Source organism: Schistocerca nitens, chromosome 3 (genome assembly GCF_023898315.1).
Source record: "Schistocerca nitens isolate TAMUIC-IGC-003100 chromosome 3, iqSchNite1.1, whole genome shotgun sequence".
Lineage (NCBI taxonomy): Eukaryota > Metazoa > Arthropoda > Insecta > Orthoptera > Acrididae > Schistocerca > Schistocerca nitens.
The window spans coordinates 413050791-413070512 of NC_064616.1; the positions used below are offsets into that span (position 1 = coordinate 413050791).

At 37.2% G+C, this 19722-nt stretch overlaps 1 protein-coding gene across 1 annotated transcript in view; it reads right to left on the bottom strand.

Moving 5' to 3' along the window:
* Nucleotides 1-19722, bottom strand: part of LOC126249257 (voltage-dependent calcium channel type A subunit alpha-1) — a 373047-nt gene that overhangs the window by 169368 nt on the left and 183957 nt on the right. Inside the window, exons 11-12 of the mRNA XM_049950912.1 lie at nucleotides 10716-10800; nucleotides 6012-6139 (exon numbers count right to left, since the gene is read on the bottom strand). Of these exons, the coding sequence (XP_049806869.1) occupies nucleotides 6012-6139; nucleotides 10716-10800 (213 nt within the window). The remainder of the gene's footprint in view (nucleotides 1-6011; nucleotides 6140-10715; nucleotides 10801-19722) is intronic.

Below are 19722 nucleotides of genomic sequence, written 5' to 3' on the forward strand. Positions count from 1 at the left end.
GGTTCCAAACTGTAGCGCCTAGAACCGCTCGGCCAATCCGGCCGGCAGAGGTAATGAAGAACTGATACTGATCTCAGTGTGTATTATGAGGAAGTATTGAGTCATGGCACATGTTGTTTAGTACAAAAATCAGGATTTCTTCAAATGTTCTCATAATGCCAACTACATTCTTCAGATGATCTTCTTATTGTAGGATGTGTGTTATCTTCATCACAACTTACATTCCTGGAGATAACTAAAGTCTAATCTTTTGGAATCTTATACATACTGTGTACTGATAGTTCACTTCATTCTCAGTTCCTAACTATTATTATTATTTTTTATTATTTCCACTATCATGTTTTGTATAATTTTATTTTTTAATTTATTCTACAGCCATATCTACATTTGTACTCTATATGCCACCTTCTAGTGTGTGGTGGTGAATACTTCTGATACCACTATCATTTCCCCCTTTAACCACAAAATTCGGGAATGGCACATGGGAAGAATGTTAATAAACTTCTATATGAGCTTCAATTATGATGTATATATGGGAAAAAATAATATGTCATCTAAATCTTCCAGGAATGTATATTGTCGGAATTCCAATGGTAAACCTCTCCATGATACATAACACCTCTTTTGTAGCAGTTTTTTGAGCATCTCCATTTTGCTCTCACACTTACTAAAGAAATCTATGATGAAAATTGCTGTTCTTGGTTGGATCTTTTCAATCTCTTCAATTAATTCAACCTGGTAAGAGTCAAAGAATGATTAGCAATACTTAAGAAACAATCTTACACGTGTTTTCTATGCTACTTCTTTCATTGATACATTACAGTTCTTTTTCGTGGATACATTACATTTCTTAAGTTTCTCCCAATGAACCTAAGCCCGACATCTACTCTTTCTACAATTAGTTTTACATTGTCATTCCACTCTATGTCACTGTCTACATATACTTTTAGGTATTTTACAGTTGTTACTGCTTCCAGTGACTTTTCACAATTGCATATTCAAAGAGTAATGGATCTGTTTGCCTATTTATGAACAATACCTTACATCTATTTACATTCACAGTCAACTGCCAATCCCTGCAGCAATCATTGGATCATCTACAGGCCTTCATGCATTATATTACAGTCTTCAGCATTGCAACCTCCCTACAGGCAACAGCATCATCTGCAAAAATGTCACGGAACTCACACTTTTATATCACAGACAACAGTATTATCTGTAAAAAGCATCATGGAGCTTTTGACATTCTCCACTAGATCATTTATGTACTGGGTGTCAGGGTTAAACATATAATAACATAAAATGTAATAACTTGAGAAGTAATTGAGATATTTATCGACGGTATGCATCCACAAGTATGATGACTCAAAATATTTTTTTACGCTCCTAACACAATTTGATATGTGCACCATTATAGCTCAACAGACATCTAATCTGCATTCCACTTTTCTCCAAGAGTTTTGCAGCATTGCAAGTGTAACATTTGCGATAGCCGCATAGGTGCAACAAGGCGGATCTAGTAGATCATGAACTGGTGTCTGGTACACTTGATTGTTGATAAGCCCCCAGAGCGGCCAGGTACTCAATGGACTACATCTCCCAGTCCAACAATATGAGAACTCATGATCCAAGAAATCCCTTGCAATGTTTGGAAAATGGCATGGTAGCACTCCATACTCATGCCAAAAATGACCCTGACCAGTGTAACAGGCTTTAGAAAAAGTGCATACAGAACCTTCTACTGCAGAGTACACATGACTACTGACGCATTTTTAGGTGAATAGAGCAGTTACTCACATGCGCACATGGTATCAACTGCCAAAAACAAACACAGAAAACATTTTTGTTACCATACTTGTAGAAGCAAACCACCAATAAATATCTCCATTACGTCTCAAGTTATTACATTTTATATTATTATATGTTTAACATCGACAATCCGTATATTTTAAACAGTAATGGCTCTATAACACCACCTTGGAGTACTCCTGAAATTATCTTTATATCTGTTGATTTCATCCTGTTAAGAACATCATATTGAGCTCTATCTGCTGGGATGCCCTGAATCTAGTTACAAATCTGGGCCGGCACTGTTCACTTAATGACTAGATGGAACTGTAGCAATGCCTTTTGGAATTCGAGGAATACAGCATGAATTGGGGCACCATTGTCTATGGTGCTCTGGATCTTATGGATGAACAGAGTAAGCAGAGTTTCACAAGATCTCTGTTTACAGAATATAAGCTGATTTTTAAAGAGGAGATTTTCATTAGCCAAAAAGTTATAATGTGCTATCACAGAACATATTTCATAATTGTGCAACAGATTAATGTCAATAATATAAGCATATAATTATGTGCATCTGTCCAAGGAACCTTCTTGAAAATGAGTACAGCCTGTAGCTTTTTTTCCAAGCACCTGATACCCTCTACTGGTCCAGTGACCTAAGTAAACTGCTGCTAGAATGGGAGCATGTTCATTCTCATAATCTCTGTAGAATCTCATAGGTATCTCAGCTGATCAAGACATATTTCCACCACTGATCAATTTATGTATCTCAATACCTGCCTTTTCAGCTTTCAGAAGACTGAATACAGTATTTGGGCCTTCTCCTGTCATGTTACATGCTCGTGCCAATATGGTCACTGAGTGTCAGTACATGGTTTTGATCCATTTACTATGTGCAACCAAAATTATTAACATTTTTCATCAGATGAATTGTTAAAATTTTACTTTTGAATTCATTGTATGGTTCTCACATTGCTCTTCTAATGCTCATTTTGGCTTTTTAAAATGTCTGTTTGTCAATTAGGCTTTGGCTTCACTTACATCTGTGATGTAGACTTCTCAGATATTTTGCAGTTTGTTTCCCCTCTCACTTTTTACTTATGCAAAATATTTTCCTTCCTTTCTTAGCATCCTTTGTAACACCCATAATCATTGTTATTGCAACCTTATGATCGCTGATGCTCTCCTCTATATGAACATATTTGAGGAGTTTTGGTTTGTTGGTTACTATGAGGACTAAGGGATTGCCCTCGTGAGTCAGTCCTCTAACTGTCCGCTCAAAGCAGACTTCTGCCATTGGAACAAATTGCATGACTCTTCCAAACTATAGCTGACAAGTTGAAGTTTCCTCCTATTGCAATAGTATGATCATGAAACTTACTCATGATATTCTCCAAAGTTTCTCTGATGCACTCTGCCACTTTAACATGTTTGATCCACCTTATACCATGTGCACATTGTAAGTACTCTGCTGCCTGAGTAGCTCCTCCTTTTGTGTAGAGCATGCCTAACCTATGTTAGGGCCCTATTGTTCTTTACCTGACAGTGGAAGTTGAAAAATCTGCAATCATGACTGACACTGAATCATCTGACCTTCCTTTTTAGATGTTCCACTTAAGTCCAAACAATACTGACAAATTCATTTTGTACATTTAAAAACATCATGTAAGGTTGAAAATTATCTAGATAAGTGTTTTAATGTTGTGTTAATGCTGTGTCTTGTGTTTCATTACATTCAACACATTGCATTTTGAATTACTGTTATTTTTGCAATTTTTAGTTTTATAGAATCAGTGCCCAAAAAGGAAGAAGAAACTTGAACATGAAAAAGCAAGTGGAACATACAAGATTTCATTGTCTAGGAACATAAAGAAAATTAAACTGACAGAATGCTGTTAACAAATAGCTGAAGCCAGAAAAAAGCTGACCTATACATTTGTTTGTGTGTGTGTGTGTGTGTGTGTGAGAGAGAGAGAGAGAGAGAGGGGGGGGGGGGGGAGGGAAGGTAGGAGGGAGGGAGGGAGGAATTAACCAGTGATAGAAAACTTTGCAAATTTGAGGTGACAGAGTTGATGAGAGAAGTATATTTATCAAATTCTGATGTACCAAAACTGTACGCAAATATCCAAATTTTCTAGATAGTAAAACACTAGGTTGCTACTAAAATACAACACAGTATGTTCTACATGTACCACAGTATTTTCATAGATGGCTTGTGGTGTCAGTGCCCCTCATATAAATACTAGAAATGACCAATACCAGAAGACCAGTCCCCAACACACACATAGCCAAATTTAACACTCAAACAGAACAGAGATTTATTTGTCCTTTCACAACAGTAATACAAAGAGATGTGACTCAGGATTGGTGTCAATAAAAGGACACAACCACTACCAGGGTCTCAAAAGTCCTTCTATGAAGTACGCAGCAATAGTGCAGTTTGTGACTGAACTGGTGCATGTAGAGTGTTTCCACATTTGCTTTGATTGCGGGCATTGAAGCAGGTGGAACTGGTTGAAATGGTTGTAGATCAGACAATCCTCATTTCATAAGGTTTGGTGAGGACAAAAAGAATTCAGTAATTTTCTGTGCATGTCATCTCAGACCCCACATTCCCATGTTCCAGACTGGTCTGGAACACAATATGGTGACATCCACAGGCACCCTCCTGTGGTGGAATAATTGACCCTTACTCAAACATACATAATTAGGTGATCACTCCATGATTGAGCTTTAAGTGCATTTTAGATGATTCAAAGGTTTGTCACAGTTGGAAACATAATGACATTCACACTAGTCACCACTGAATGCCTCCTTATCAGCAATGGTGATTACATGTTCAGACCTTCTGGAAATGAGAGTTCAGTTTCACATGACACACTGTATATCAGATGATTATCTGCCTGTATTTAAAATGTGTGCCAAATCTGGCAGCAAACTGACAAAAATTTTAAGCAAATGCATTTCTTGCACTAACCTTTTTTCACTGAGTAAGTTCAATCTTTAAAAAAATGTAAATAAGTCCAAAAAGAACCCACTTGGCCCTTATGGGGGAAAGATCCATTTCAGCTAGTAGTTTTATCATGAATTATGTTTTATGTGTTTTCTATAACAACATCATGATGACTGGATAAAGTGTTTAAGCATCATGTTTATGGCGATGTAATGTTACCATGACACTGGGCCTGGGAAAGTATTTCACCAGATGCTGATATCTGACTGGCATGTGAATAAATTCTGTATGTTTTGAATTACAGTAGAAATACTTTAAAATTCTCTCATGTTAGTCACATATAAAACACGATTACTTATTTCCAGGTGCAGAATATTTTCAAGGTTCTTGTATCCTACACACAAACGATTCAATAAGATAAAGACTTAATTAACAGCAGTTACATTAAGGTTTGGTATAGACACTGAAAGTGATAATCTAATATCAAATCAAGTACCTTGTCTTTATAAGCAAATTACAGTAAGATCAAACTAGAATGGCATGTCCAACATTAAAACTCTGTGTCTTGAAACCCGGATGGGAGAATGTCACTACTGTATTGCCAAATTTTGAACACAATATGAATATAATTTTGTCTGTACAAGATACAAATGAACGAAGTAAAAAATTGTTGATATTGGTAACTTACCATGTAAATATGGTCTCAAACAGATAATTTTTATGAAAAATATGAGCAAGCCTTTCCAAACCCAAACCCCCAGACTGCAATAGAGCATGCTCAGATAGGAAACTTTCTAACAGACAATAACTCCATAACTGTAAGCCTGACAGATTAGGACATGGAGCTCCCTTCCCAACAACATAGCTATACTATGTGAGCCATTAAAATAGTCCTTACAGGCCAATATGAACCTCAAATCTGCCAGTACCTTTCCCCTATTTTCCAAAATGGATCCTGCAATGCGAAGATGTGGTTTTGCGTCCTTGTCTGGTACCGCATAAATGAGTTCACTAGATAGAAGAAATTCCAGCTTCTATTTTACTTCAGTACACCTAACAAATGACGTTATCACTGTGCAAGTGTATGACATTCAGGTATTCCCGAAGACATCCACATAAAAAGTATGATCTCCCATTACATAAATTTGCATATGAAATTGGGTACTGGAACAGATTTTCTTTAAAAATCTAAGCATTACCCTACTGACTGAATTTCATTTATGTGAGACTGAAATTTTGACTCTGCTAACTTTTTAATCAAAATACTTACATAAGAAATCAGTAAGCCATTGTGGTTGACCATAATATTCTACAGCAGTACAAAGAGTGTTGAGAAAAACCAACACAATAACAAACCAGTAGAACCACTGGGTCTTAACAGTATGACGGATCCAGAATCTGAAACAAATAAAAATAAAATATCCAAAAGTCCACTGATTTACCAGTGAAAAAAATTAAAAAAATAAACACATCTCTAAAGGACCCAATTTGTGCACTACATCTAGTACTGATTTTCTTAACACTCAGAAGCTGTATGCTGGCTTTGTACAGTTTCATTGATTTGCAGTCTGGACTTGTGGTGAAGTAAAACATCTCCACGTCCTTCAGCTGATCCCTCTCCAGTCCCATACCACTATCATACATGTTGATCTCCACCTCACTAAGACATCACTCACACATCTGTGCACACAAACCTCAACAAAAAATATCTTCACTATGAAAGTATGTTACACATTTCCTTCCCTATAGCTTCTGTATCCAGAGCAAACATAACTGCTCCAATACCAAATGCCTTAGCAGCTATAATAACAAATTCTCCCATGATTCCTCTCTCACAACTATACCACTAGCCTCATTCAGAAACAAATTTCCTTCCCCCCTTTTTTTTCCTTAAAGCCAATATGTTACTTCTAAACAAACCAAAAGCATCACCTTCATAACTTAGTACCATCCTGGGCTTGAATGCTCTGAGGACCATGACAATCTCCAGCCAGATTATCCAGCCCTGAAATTGTCCTTACTTGATATTCCACCCACAGCACCTCTAGTTAACTTCCATCACCAACCAACCTTTCACATCAATGTAATCAAACTCTATGAAATCTCTAGACCATGATTCTTACCAAACTTTTTCTATTTTTTGGAGTAATCTTGTTACATAACCTATCCCATGCATTTGGAACCCACGTACAACTATTTACTCCAGCCCCAACATTTTCAAATCCACTAATATTAAAGGCAGAACAACATGTGAGATTACTCAAACCATATATCAGACGGAACATACAATGAGGTGCAGATGCACTATCTGGAACAGATATATCCTGTATCGAGGCAATACACACGAAACATGAAAGACATTTTATAGCTTGCACGCTACATGAGTCATTTGAATCATCTTGTCTAACACCAGTTTCCCTTAACTGTTGAGATGACAACTAGTACTATAATACATCTTTTCATCCTGCCAGCATCCTGGACCAAGTCCTCCCTCCAACCTTCCAATCCCTCTACTTCCTTCCATTTTGTATGTCTGCTAACTTCTCCCTTTCTCTTTTCTTTCTTCTGCCAAGCTTCCACAGTTTTCTTCATGTTTGGGTTCAAAGTCCTCATAAACAGGTTAAAGGATGACCGAAGACTTCCTTTAACATGCTGAGCTTAAATTTTTCACTTTTTACATTTGTTTTTGCTGCCCTAGCTGACAATATTCTGCATCATTCCATGTTTACCTCCTCTACTATTTCAGCTTCTCCTAATTATTCTTTTGCCCCCCCCCCCCTTTTCATTCAACATATTTTCAAGACGGATTCACCCTTCATCTCCTCTGTGACTCCTCCTTCATCATACTTTATCTGTTATTGGTTAAATGCTCATGTACTTATAACATTCAACATCAAAATCCCTGTCCCCATTAACTTCCTCCTCAACTTCTTCCATGGAGCGGGAATATAGTTCACAAGGCCAAGCAATTTCTAAATGCATGTTTTCTTCTCTTTAATAATGAGAGAGATGTCCATGGAATGAACTTATTCACTTGCTTCAGTATTCCTTCATTAACACATCAGAATTCAGTATTCCTTCATTAACACATCAACCCAGAAAGCAAAACGTAAACATACATAAGAAAATTTGGATATTTTATGTGATTAGGATGTTTATTGATATTTAAACTATATGTCTTTGTCTCTATATACAACTAAACCATGCTGTTTGTCATATTCCTCTTAATAAAAAGACTCTCCACTGGCCTGTAAAAATTAATTTGGGGATAAACACAAATAATATGTGATGTATCCAGAAAGTAAATTCCATCTAATAACAAAAACAAAACAAATACAGGTACAGAAAAACTATTTGTTGGAAAAAACTGCCAAATTTAAACAATCTTTTTACATAGTTCCTACCATTTTGTAGGCACTTGTCATAGTGTGGCACAATTTTTATATGCCTGTGTTGTCAGTCATCTGCTAATACCAATATTATTTGAGTCTGTCATCATTGCTGAATTTTTGAACACCAAGGAACATTTTCAGGTACAAAATGAGATGGAAGTCAACAAGTTCAGGACTGTACAGAGGGTGACCAAACTGGCTCCAGCTGAAGGCCTGTAAAAGAACTGTTGTGTCTTGCTAACAGTGTGATGTTGGGTACTGTCATGAAACAAAACAATACCATTTGTGAACTTTCCATGGCACTTGTATTGTGGGATGCAGTTTCATAGAAGTCTCACAATAAATATTTGCACTAATTGTTTCAACTTGCACTAAAAAGATCACCTGATGAATGCTAAATCTTTATTAAAATACTGTACAAATGATCTTTAAGGTTTTCAAGATTGGCTTGGTTTCAGTCTTTACTGGTGTTGCAGTGTACATCCTTACCACTGGTTGTCATTTTGATTGATGCATTTCATAAGCAACACAAGTTTCAGCCCTGCTCACTATCTTACTCTGACAATCATCACCAGCTTCATTGTAATGTGTCAAAAATTCAAGTGCACTGCCAAGATAGTATTTTTTGTGTTGCTTTATAGTAGATTTTGGCAAGCAACGTGCACAGTTTTCAAAATTTCAGTTTTTCAGAAATGATTTCATGCTGAATTGATCTTTAAATTTATGGAAAATCTTTTTGAAAAACTGGCTATTGTAAACTTATGGTTTTCAACTGCACAAACAAATCCTTCATTAACCTTATGTGGATGCCTACTTTATTCGGCACTGTGCACTGGACGATGTCATTCATCATGCCGTCCAACCATTCTCCTTACCACTGAATCATTCATCATATTTGCACAATAAACCTCACAAACCTGTCAATGAATGTCAATTGGTTTAGCATTCTTCACATTCAGCAAACGAATTACAGATTTAATCATGTGATCGGTAAAATTTTCAGTGAACTTTGCCATTCCAAACAAGCATTGTACATTGTAAACAACACACAGAGAAAAAAATGGCATCATCTCCTTCTCCTTGATTTCAAGCAACTACCACACAAGTGCTGAATTGTAATTATAGCTCTGTAGTTGAAAGAAGTATGAACAAAACTTACTTTCTGGACAGATTTTGTAACAAAGCCAAATGGTAAATATATGTATCATTAAAACAACTTGCTTTAGGAAAACTGGGGCATCTCTGATGCAGACAGAATGCCATGTACTGTTTGTCTACAATGCAAATAATAAAGAGAAGATAGCAAGAACACATTGTATGACATTATCCAGGATAATGTAGAATGACATAGACAGTTGACATCTAACAGTTATAAGGACATATGAAATTATCAGCTTTCAGCAAAACAATAAGTCTGATAGGACATGATGTCTTACACTCACATGAGGTTGTAGTAGCTCTGAGAATGGCAGGGGTGAACAGAGGGAGGAAGGAGTAGGGATTAGGGATTAGGGAGTAGGGCGTAGGGAGGAGGGAGAGGGAGAGGGAGAGGGAGAGGGAGAGGGAGAGGGAGAGGGAGAGGGAGAGGGAGAGGGAGAGGGAGAGGGAGAGGGAGAGGGAGAGGGAGAGGGAGAGGGAGAGGGAGAGGGGGAGGGGGAGGGGGAGGGAGAGGGGGAGGGGGAGGGTTGGGAATGGAGATTTGGATAGGGATAGGAATAGGGGAGAGGGAAGGGTTGGGGCAGTAGCACTCAACAGTTACCACACTTTACCCAAAGAGAAAATGGAAAAACTCAGTAAAACTAGCTGAGTGTTGATGTTATAGATAAGTTGCTCATGTGGTGTGTAACAGACAATAACCACTATGAAAAGACTATCAACTTTGGATCATCAAGGAAAACAACCTGCCTGGTGCAAAGAACATACAACCAAGAAATCAGGAAACTGGAGGAAGGCCTGCCACATTGATTATTCATTCTTCTAACTCCATTCAGTGGTAATCACATGCTAAATTGCCACCAGAATGTCAATGGCTCAGACTACTACATTGATTATAAATGCAGAGCAGACAGAAATTGAAACCTGGACGACGACACATCTTCCCCTCTTTTTCCCATTTATACCCAATACACAAAAATAGAGTATCTATTTGCATATGTATTCAGAAGCTTCTAACCACCAAAAAATTTCAATATATTGTATTTACTCATCTTCTAAACTGTTATAATTGCAGGCTTCTTCTCAAATTTCACATCAATATATTGTATTTACTCGTCTTCTAAACTGTTATAATTGCTGGCTTCTTCTCAAATTTCACAAAGTTCATTTTAACACTGCACATCTTTCAACAAAAAAATCTACTTTTCAAACATTTTCAAAACAACATTATATTACAAACAGATACAAAACTATTACTTAGTACAAGTAGCCACATAAATTATGGCAGACCTAGGATTCACTGATGGTGAGCTAATTAAATCAAAAGCTAGAGTACATGAACTTTATTTGGATAGTACTGAAATCCTTAAAGAGCCAAACAAATCCAAGATTTCTGACGTAAATTATACAGAGGAAATTTACAGTACCTGAATCTTTTCTCTGCTCTCCAAAACTGTACACATGCCCCTTTATTTTTTACTTTTGATTTCAAATAGGAAGCTCGAGAGAAACCTGAAGACAAAACATTTGTGTTATTATTTTTAATAAAATGCAGTTGCAGAACTAATGCTACATTTGTCATCTGCGTTGTACTGAGATGTGCTAAAGAATGTGAGTAATAGTACTTTTGCAGCGACCTACAAGTCATACGAAAACAGCAGTAGGTGTTTATTTACTTATGTTAACAAAAATTATAAACTTTGATTGAAAAGTCATATTCCATCTGACAAAGTACTAATTACAGAAAATAAACTCTAATCTAACACACTGCCACACTTTAACCGATCATCAAACTTCAACATATCTGCATAGCTTAAGTGCAAAGAAGTAACTGTAATTAGCTACACAAAAGATACATAAAGAAAAATACTTTACTTAAGAAGGAAGTGATTCTAATTATATAAACAGAAAATCAAACTGACATACTATGGCTAAACAAAAATCATATGTAAGTTCTCTGAACCATTTTCAACAACACAACACTAAACAGTATGAATAATACTTTACTTCTTAACAGAAAATAAATATAGATACTCCAGTCTATTAATGAAGGTTATTTAACAAAACTGTTTATCCAATACCCGAGTCAAATCTTCAAGACATACACAATTTTTTTTGTTTCCAGAATTTTCAGGTATAGTACTCTACAATAATAGAGCAAAAAATGTAATTTCTGCTTCACCTGAGTAAAGAAAGAAAAAAGGGATTGTGCAATGCAAAGAGAAATCCTGGTGCAATTCCTGTCCACCAAGCTCCTAGATAACCCCAAATAGGCCCGGGGAGCTGTTTTATTTTTTGTTACAGAAATGAGTTTTTGGTGGAATTTTATGTACTCTAACATTTACTTTATGTATATGTGCTGCAAATGGCACAAGGCGGAATGACAATTACAAGAACAGAGTGTAAAATGTCCTAAGCAATTAATGGAAAAAATAAATTGTAATTATCCATTAGTGACACACAGTACATTTTATTAATTACAAAATAACCTTCTCTGAAAATCGATAAAGGAGGTCAGACAATTCTCTTTCTTCTGTGTCTGAATAACAGAACTGTTGTTCACAACAAGTTACAGAAAAATTAAGAAACAAAGTTTTTGTTTTTATCATCTACACACATCTAAAAACGTTTTGCATCACCTCGGTTCCGACACTTCTGGAACCTGTACAGAAAACTGGAACAGAGATCAACATGAACATCATTTCCACCTTTTTTTATTGCTCATGAAAACCACACATTGGATGTTGTACCACCAGACAGTGAGACCTTTAGAGGTGGTGATCCAGATTGCTGTACACACCAGTACCTCTAATACCCAGTAGCACGTCCTCTTTCATTGATGCATGCCTGTATTCATCGTGACATACTATCCACAAGTTCATCAAGGCACTGTCGGTCCAGATTGCCCCACTCCTCAACAGCAATTCGGCGTAGATCCCTCAGAGTGCTTTGTGGGTCATATCGTCCATAAACAGCCCTTTTTCAATCCATCCCAGGCATGTTCAATAGGGTTCATGTCTGGAGTACATGCTGGCCACTCTAGTTGAATGATGTCATTATCCAGAAGGAAGTCATTCACAAGACGTACACGATGTGTGCGTGAATTGTCATCCACGAAGACGAATGCCTCACCAATATGCTGCCGCTATGGTTGCACTATTGGTCGGAGGATGGCATTCACATATCATACAGCCATTACGGTGCCTTCCATGACCACCAGTGGTGTACTTCGGCCCCACATAATGCCACCCCACAACAGCAGGGAACCTCCACTTTGCTGTACTTGCTGGACAGTGTGTCTCAGGTGTTCAGCCTGACCGGGTTGCCTCCAAACATGTCTCTGGAGATTGTCTGGTTGAAGGCATATGTGATTCTCATCGGTGAAGAGAACGTGATGCCAATCCTAAGCAGTCCATTCAGCATGTTGTTGGGCCCATCTGTACTGTGCTGCATGGCATCATGGTTGCAAAGATGGACCTCGTCATGGACATCGGGAGTGAAATTGGGCATGATGCAGCCTATTGCGGACAGTTTGAGTCATAACAGGACATCCTATGGCTACAGAAAAAGCATTATTCAATGTGGTGGCATTGCTGTCAGGGTTCCTCCGATCCATAATCCGTAGGTAGCAGTCATCCACTGCAGCAGTAGCCCTTGGGTGGCCTGAGCAAGGCATGCCATTGACAGTTCCTGTCTCTCTATATCTCCTCCATGTCCGAATGACATAGCTTTGGTTCACTCTGAGACGCCTGGACACTTCCCTGTTGACAGATCTTCCTGGCACAAAGTAACAATGCAGACATAATTGAACCATGGTATTGTACGTCTAGGCATGGTTGAACTACAGACAACACAAGCCGTGTACCTCCTTCCTGGTGGAATGACTGGAACTGACTGGCTGTCGGATGCCCTCCCTCTAATAAGCGCTGTTTGTTTACATCTCTGGGCAGGTTTAGTGACATCGCTGAACAGTCAGAGGGACTGTGTCTGTGATACAATATCCACAGTCAGCATCAATCTCCAGGAGTTCTTGGAACCAGGGTGATGCAAAACTTTTTTTGATGTGTGTATTTATACTACCAATTATTATTTTATGACACTGATTCATGTATGAGACCCATCAGACATAGCAGTACACAATTTACTTGTTTATTTGCTCTTAGTGCTTACAGTTGTTTGAAAGTACCCAACATTTAATTGTCAGTCACAAGGGTCACAGAGGGTAATGTACATTGAAACTCTGCATGGTACAACTGTTGTCTTATGCATGTCATTTATAATTAGTCTTGTTTGTAAGAAATGAGCCAAATGTGTGACTCACCAATAAACAATTTTATTGCAGAAAGTACTGAATTTAAAGCATGCCAAAGTTTGGTAATTACTGATCCAATTAAAGAATCATTCTTACACCAATGATGTTGAAGGCAACAACAAGTTTCATTTTGCTTTTTTATTGTGCAAGAAACACATCAATGGCTAATATAAACAATAATAGATTTTTTCATATTTGTTAAATAACCTTGTACTTTCTACAGCATATCTATACAAGTTATGAGGAAAATAAATGTAATTACTCCTTCAGGCTAGGGAGTGATTACAAATAACACCAGGCCATAAGTATCATTCAACATCTTAATACAATGCTGATAGCTAATGTATGTTGTCTCATCCAATTTACTGCAAGCAAATACACTCTTACACAAATCACTACAATGATTATAATGTCAGGAATATTGGCAGCATTTTAATAATAATGATTAACTGCAGTGATGTTAACTTCTAATAAATGAACCTAAATATTTAGTCTACAACCAACAATCAAGTAATTAATAAGATTACCTTATATATTACTTGCAAACTACTGAAAAATTACTATCTCAAAGGAGGAACTTACTAACCATTAAAAATGCTCTCAATTTTGCTACAATCATTAAGAAAATTCAGACAGCACAATGCTTAGTACACTAATTTCCAAAGATGAAAACTTTTTATCACTTAGGAAGCACTGAGCACTCAGCAACTACATTAATGGCATTTTGTAAACATTTTTGTCTTTACTCCTTTGAGATGCAAGAACTAAGAAAGCCAAGTATTAGTTATGGCTTCTAATAACCCCAGAGTACTTTAAAGCTTGGAATTGCAACGCATTGTGCCTTCAAAAGGAGAGCATAAGGGCATGTCCTCACCTCACATATGCACTGCTTCTGCATTTTTAAATGACATTGTCACATTATCGCGAGAAGACTCTTACCAACCTCCCATCCCCCCCCCCCACCCCCCCCCCCCACCCCACCCCCACCCCCCGTTTGGTGATACAGCCTACAGAAAAAAAAAATGATGAAAGATGGCACAACACAATGGAAAGGAAAGCTACTACAAGCTTCAAGCTAATGAGGAACTATTTAGTGGTAAATCATAGGTATTTAATGATGAACTGTTTCAACATTTGGACTCCTTTGATATCAGCAGTGTGTACATTGACAACCAAACACAAAATAGTGATTCTGCTTCCTCTTGTAAAATGTTTCTAAATCACTTGACCATTACACACTAGTGACTAGTAATGTGCTATTTTTTTGTGTTTGAAGATTTATTGGTGCTGAAACACATGTAATGCACCATGATTTGAATCAGTAACAATAGTCAAATTCCTTTCTGTAATAATACAATTTGAAATGCTGTAAAATGAAGCAACAGTGTTTTAAAAAGTTAAAGTTTTAATTCATACTGTGAATACAGATCAGATCTGGTTATCTACAAAGAAGACACTACAGAAAACACTATTATTTCTAGGAGTGTGGAAGTCTTACTGGATGTAACAGTTTATAATTGCCCGAATGATACACAAAACAAAACAATACAGAGTAACTGAACTACTTAAATCATTTCAGATATTGCATAAGTAACAAATAATCTGACTTTGTAAGAAGTGGGAACAGCTGTCAGTCATCTCACAAAAGGTTGTATGACAGATTTTGATAGAAAAATATTTAACAGGGGCCATAAAGATAAAGCAAGGCAATTACAGCATGAGTAGTAGCATAAAGAAATCCTTTTTCCCCTCTGTACTTTCTGGTGATGAAATTATGTATATACCAAACTATGTGTTTACAAAAGCTGAAGCTGTTTCAGGAATATATGTCACAGTAATTGTCATTATAAAGTACACATTATATACTGTAAAGAAACAAGAGGCAAAGCTTGTACAGAGCCAAAAATGTTCAGGAAAGAAATATTCTGTTGTCTGTGTTAAAGAAATTGCATCACATTGTTCAATGTACTAGTTAGCACATTAGCACACAGAGATATTGAACTGTTTGCATGCTGCAATGTTATATGAAAATAGTAGAAATTATATGAAAATAGTAGAAATAATTTGAGGCAACTTCTGGCTGAGGAACTGTGGTGGCACATGACACAACATGTGCAAGATTAGCAATTGCAAGTCAATGTTGCAAGATTCATGCACTGAGAGCCTGCAGGCTTTAAAAGATATGTTATTACATTTCAGTGAAGACTGATCACAAATAAACTTTCTCAAATGGTTCAAATGGCTCTGAGCACTATGGGACTCAACTGCTGTGGTCATTAGTCCCCTAGAACTTAGAACTACTTAAACCTAACTAACCTAAGGACATCACAAACATCCATGCCCGAGGCAGGATTCGAACCTGCGACCGTAGCAGTCGCACGGTTCCGGACTGCGCGCCTAGAACCGCGAGACCACCGCGGCCGGCAAAATTTCTCAGTAATGACAGACAGACTTGTGTAAGTGCTCAAAGAAACACATGCATGACATTAAATGAAATCCACTGTCTGCAGTGAGATGCAGAATATGTAAACTGGATCTGTGAGTAGTGGTAACCAGTCCTCCTTATGTGCCTAACGTGTTTTTCTTTTGTCTCCAACTATATGCACTGAGCTGTAGAAAAAAGATTCATTCAGTATCTCAGAAAGATATATATAGAGAAGCTGCTTTGAGGATGGACAGAAATACGGAATTACAATTGTTCTCACATAGAACACTGTTCACTGATGCATAATGATATTTGGATCATAATGTTGAATAATTCAGAAATAAGAAAGTTTACATCATTCTCACAGACTACAACAGTCCACACAGAGTTCAACGATTGGCCAATGGTTGGAGGAACACAAAAGCCAAAGCATCCAATATCCAGTTAGAAACTTAATTCTTACCCTTGCTGAGAACTGGTGCAGTGTTTTTGGCCAATGAGTGACTCATTTAACCCTCATTTTCTCATAACCTTACAACGGCTGTAAAGTACACTCCTTGGAAAAGCAATGTGTTGGCAATGAATGTCTATCTGAGGTGTTCACATTTTTTATTAGGGTTTCAGTCCAACCAATTTGCACTAATTTGTATAAATCTGAATAGACAACAGATATGTAAAATATTGCTGCCTCTGAATGTAGATACTGATTCCAGCTGAGTGGCAATAGTGTTACATGACAACATTTTTATGAACAAAATACTCATCACCTATGTGCAACAGAATTTGGTTAGTTTTATTATCCTCTATAATCTGCTATTCATCTTTGACTTATGAGAAGCATTACACATATACAAACAGATTTGATAAATAGTGTGACAAAATAATAACCTGAAGATAGGTGCTATAATAAATTAGAAACAATGACAACAGATGCACTGACCGTAACTGTAAACAATAGGACCAACATGGATGGATTTGGCGAACAACAACCCACTTTCAGAACAGCAGAGATAACTTGTGACTTGTGTCAGCATACATATAGAATGGATTTAGAAAATGACCTAGAAATTACTTATATATATTGATTGAGGGTTGCTACATAAAACAAAATTAAACGTGATAACAGAAAGCACTAAAGGTAACAACCCACTATACAGTTGAGGTGTTGAGTGGTCAATAGGCACGTAAACAAGACAAAAAAGTTGATAAACATAATCATTAAAAAATAAAATACAGAAGTCTGAACCTGCAGAATAAAAAATGTGTATTTTAACTAGTTAACCATGTCCCATGGGCATGGAGAATGTGTCATTTAGGTTGCCTGCTCAACATGTGATAAGCAGCAAGATAACATATGCCTACAGTTGTAGTTTCAGTCTAGCCTACAAAGGCACAAATAAAGCATTGTTTGGCATCAATCTGCCTGCTGGGTACTTATGCATGATGCATGGCTCAACAAACAGAGTCGATTACAGGGTCTGGAATCATTCTGCCAGCTGGGTATGTATGTGGGACTCACGGCCAAATAAGGAGAGTTGACTAGAGGGTCAATCAGTGGGACTATTCAGGACCCAAGGCCCAGCCTTCTAATTATGGTGAGTGCCAGTAGACAAAAACCTTCAACCACCTTTGAAGGCCACCACTTATTCAGCAATTCATTAATTTGTGATTGGACTTAGAAGGTGTCCTTGTAAGTGTATACTATCCAGATTAGGACTTTGATTCAGAGTGATACTTGTCAGATATTGTGCTTTATGTCAGATCTACTCCAAATGAGAGTAATGTTTTGTATATAATTGATACCATAGTAAATAGTATGAGCTTTGACTCTCAACAATCACTCAGTAGTTGTGTTAGTCATATCCATGGAAGTGTTATAACAATGAAAACTTTCCATTTCAAAATGGAAACTCCATAAGTGGGTATCTCAATGCAAGTGCTAACCAGAAAAAGAACCAGCAAAGGAGATGGAATTTCCACCACCTTCATTCCCAAGTTTCGATAAGAAAGTGTAGTCATGGCTGAACTGTGCTCCAGGTTAGAACAGCACTTTGTGGCCCACGGAATAACAGATGACACAGAGCAGAAAACTAGCACGTACTGTCACAAACATTTATAGGCTTATATAGAAACTTAATTCGGAAGTAGACCCTAATACATTAACATATATGCAACTGAAAAAGACGTTAGCAGAATACTGTGAGCCACAAATTCCTGTAGCTGTTGCAAGGCATAAATTTTTCAGTAGGGTTAAGAGTAGTGTTAAGAAAAGCATGCAAAGTTACAGAGAATGGACTTCTCAGCTGCAAGCATTAACACATGATAGGAAATTTCAGTGCCTTAATGATAAGTGCAAACAGTCCTATGCTGATTCAACTACTGGGGGAGATGATTTTAGCACGTTCTCCTGATAACAGTTTGAAAAATTATTTCCTAAAAGCGAAAACGCCCCTCATTAGAAATCTGTTTTTCAGTCATATGTGCAATTGAGCAAATGATAATCTCATCAACAGCATTACAATATCCTTTAGTAGTCTATCACCCTGGTTAACAACAGCTGAGCCAAGTGCACTCACACGCCACCAATAAACAAAGCTGTCTGGACTCAGCCAAATATCTGCAGCACACACCACAAAAACAATTCAAAAATTTATGCTCATGTGTCAGGTTTTCCATTACTTACAAGCACGATAACTGCTATTTTTGTACGGCAAAATGTACTGCTTATCATAAAAAGGTCAAAAGGCTGAAGTTTGTAATACCACACATAAATTTAAAGTAGGTCTAAATGGCACATGAATTTTAGAAGCAAGTCAAGACTATGCAAGACATGGAGCAATCATCTAATTTATCTAACAAAAATTCTCAAGTAAATGCAATACTACCACGTGGCAACAAATTTTAAATTTACATGTGGGGATTACCAGAAATCCCATTACATTTCAAACTGATATGAGCTCATCTTCCACACTTTTAAATTTTCAAACATGTAAGCAGTTAGGCTCACCAAAGTTACAGCCATTCAACATCACTGTATGTGGTCAGCTCTTTGCTAGTGTAATGTATAAAGATAAAACTGTAAATCTGAGATTCAGCAGTGACATCATTCAGATTAATCTACTGGCATAACAGCTTGAGAGATTTCTGATATGCTGATCTTGTGTCCCACAATCATAGATCACTCCTCATGCTGCCTTGTAGGCAGCAGTTAGCCAGTCAGAACAGGCTGAAGGCATAATTCCTGAGTGGTGTTTTTGGTGTTTTACATTTTTTTTAAAATCAAGATTCACTGTGGTCAAGTCACAGGCAGCTAATAATATATTGGGTCAAATTTTTTCTCTAAGTTAGATATTGTGCTGCATAGCTCCACCAATCAAGTCCACATTCAAGTGTTCAAACACATCTTATGGAATTATTACACCAGTACATGAAGATTTCTGATGACAAAGAACATGTAGAAAAGATTACAAAGCACATGTAACTTTGAAGCCTACAGCAATACCCCAGTCTCACAAAGCACAAAAGTTGCCTTTTGACTGGAAAGATAAATTAGAGTTGTAAAGATTACAAAAAGAGGGTGTAATACAAATTACAGCTAACAGCCAATGGCCTATGCAAATGCTCATAGAAAAATCCAATGGCTCCCTGTGAATCTGCAGTGAATTTAAAGCCACAATCAACACACAAGCAGTCTCCA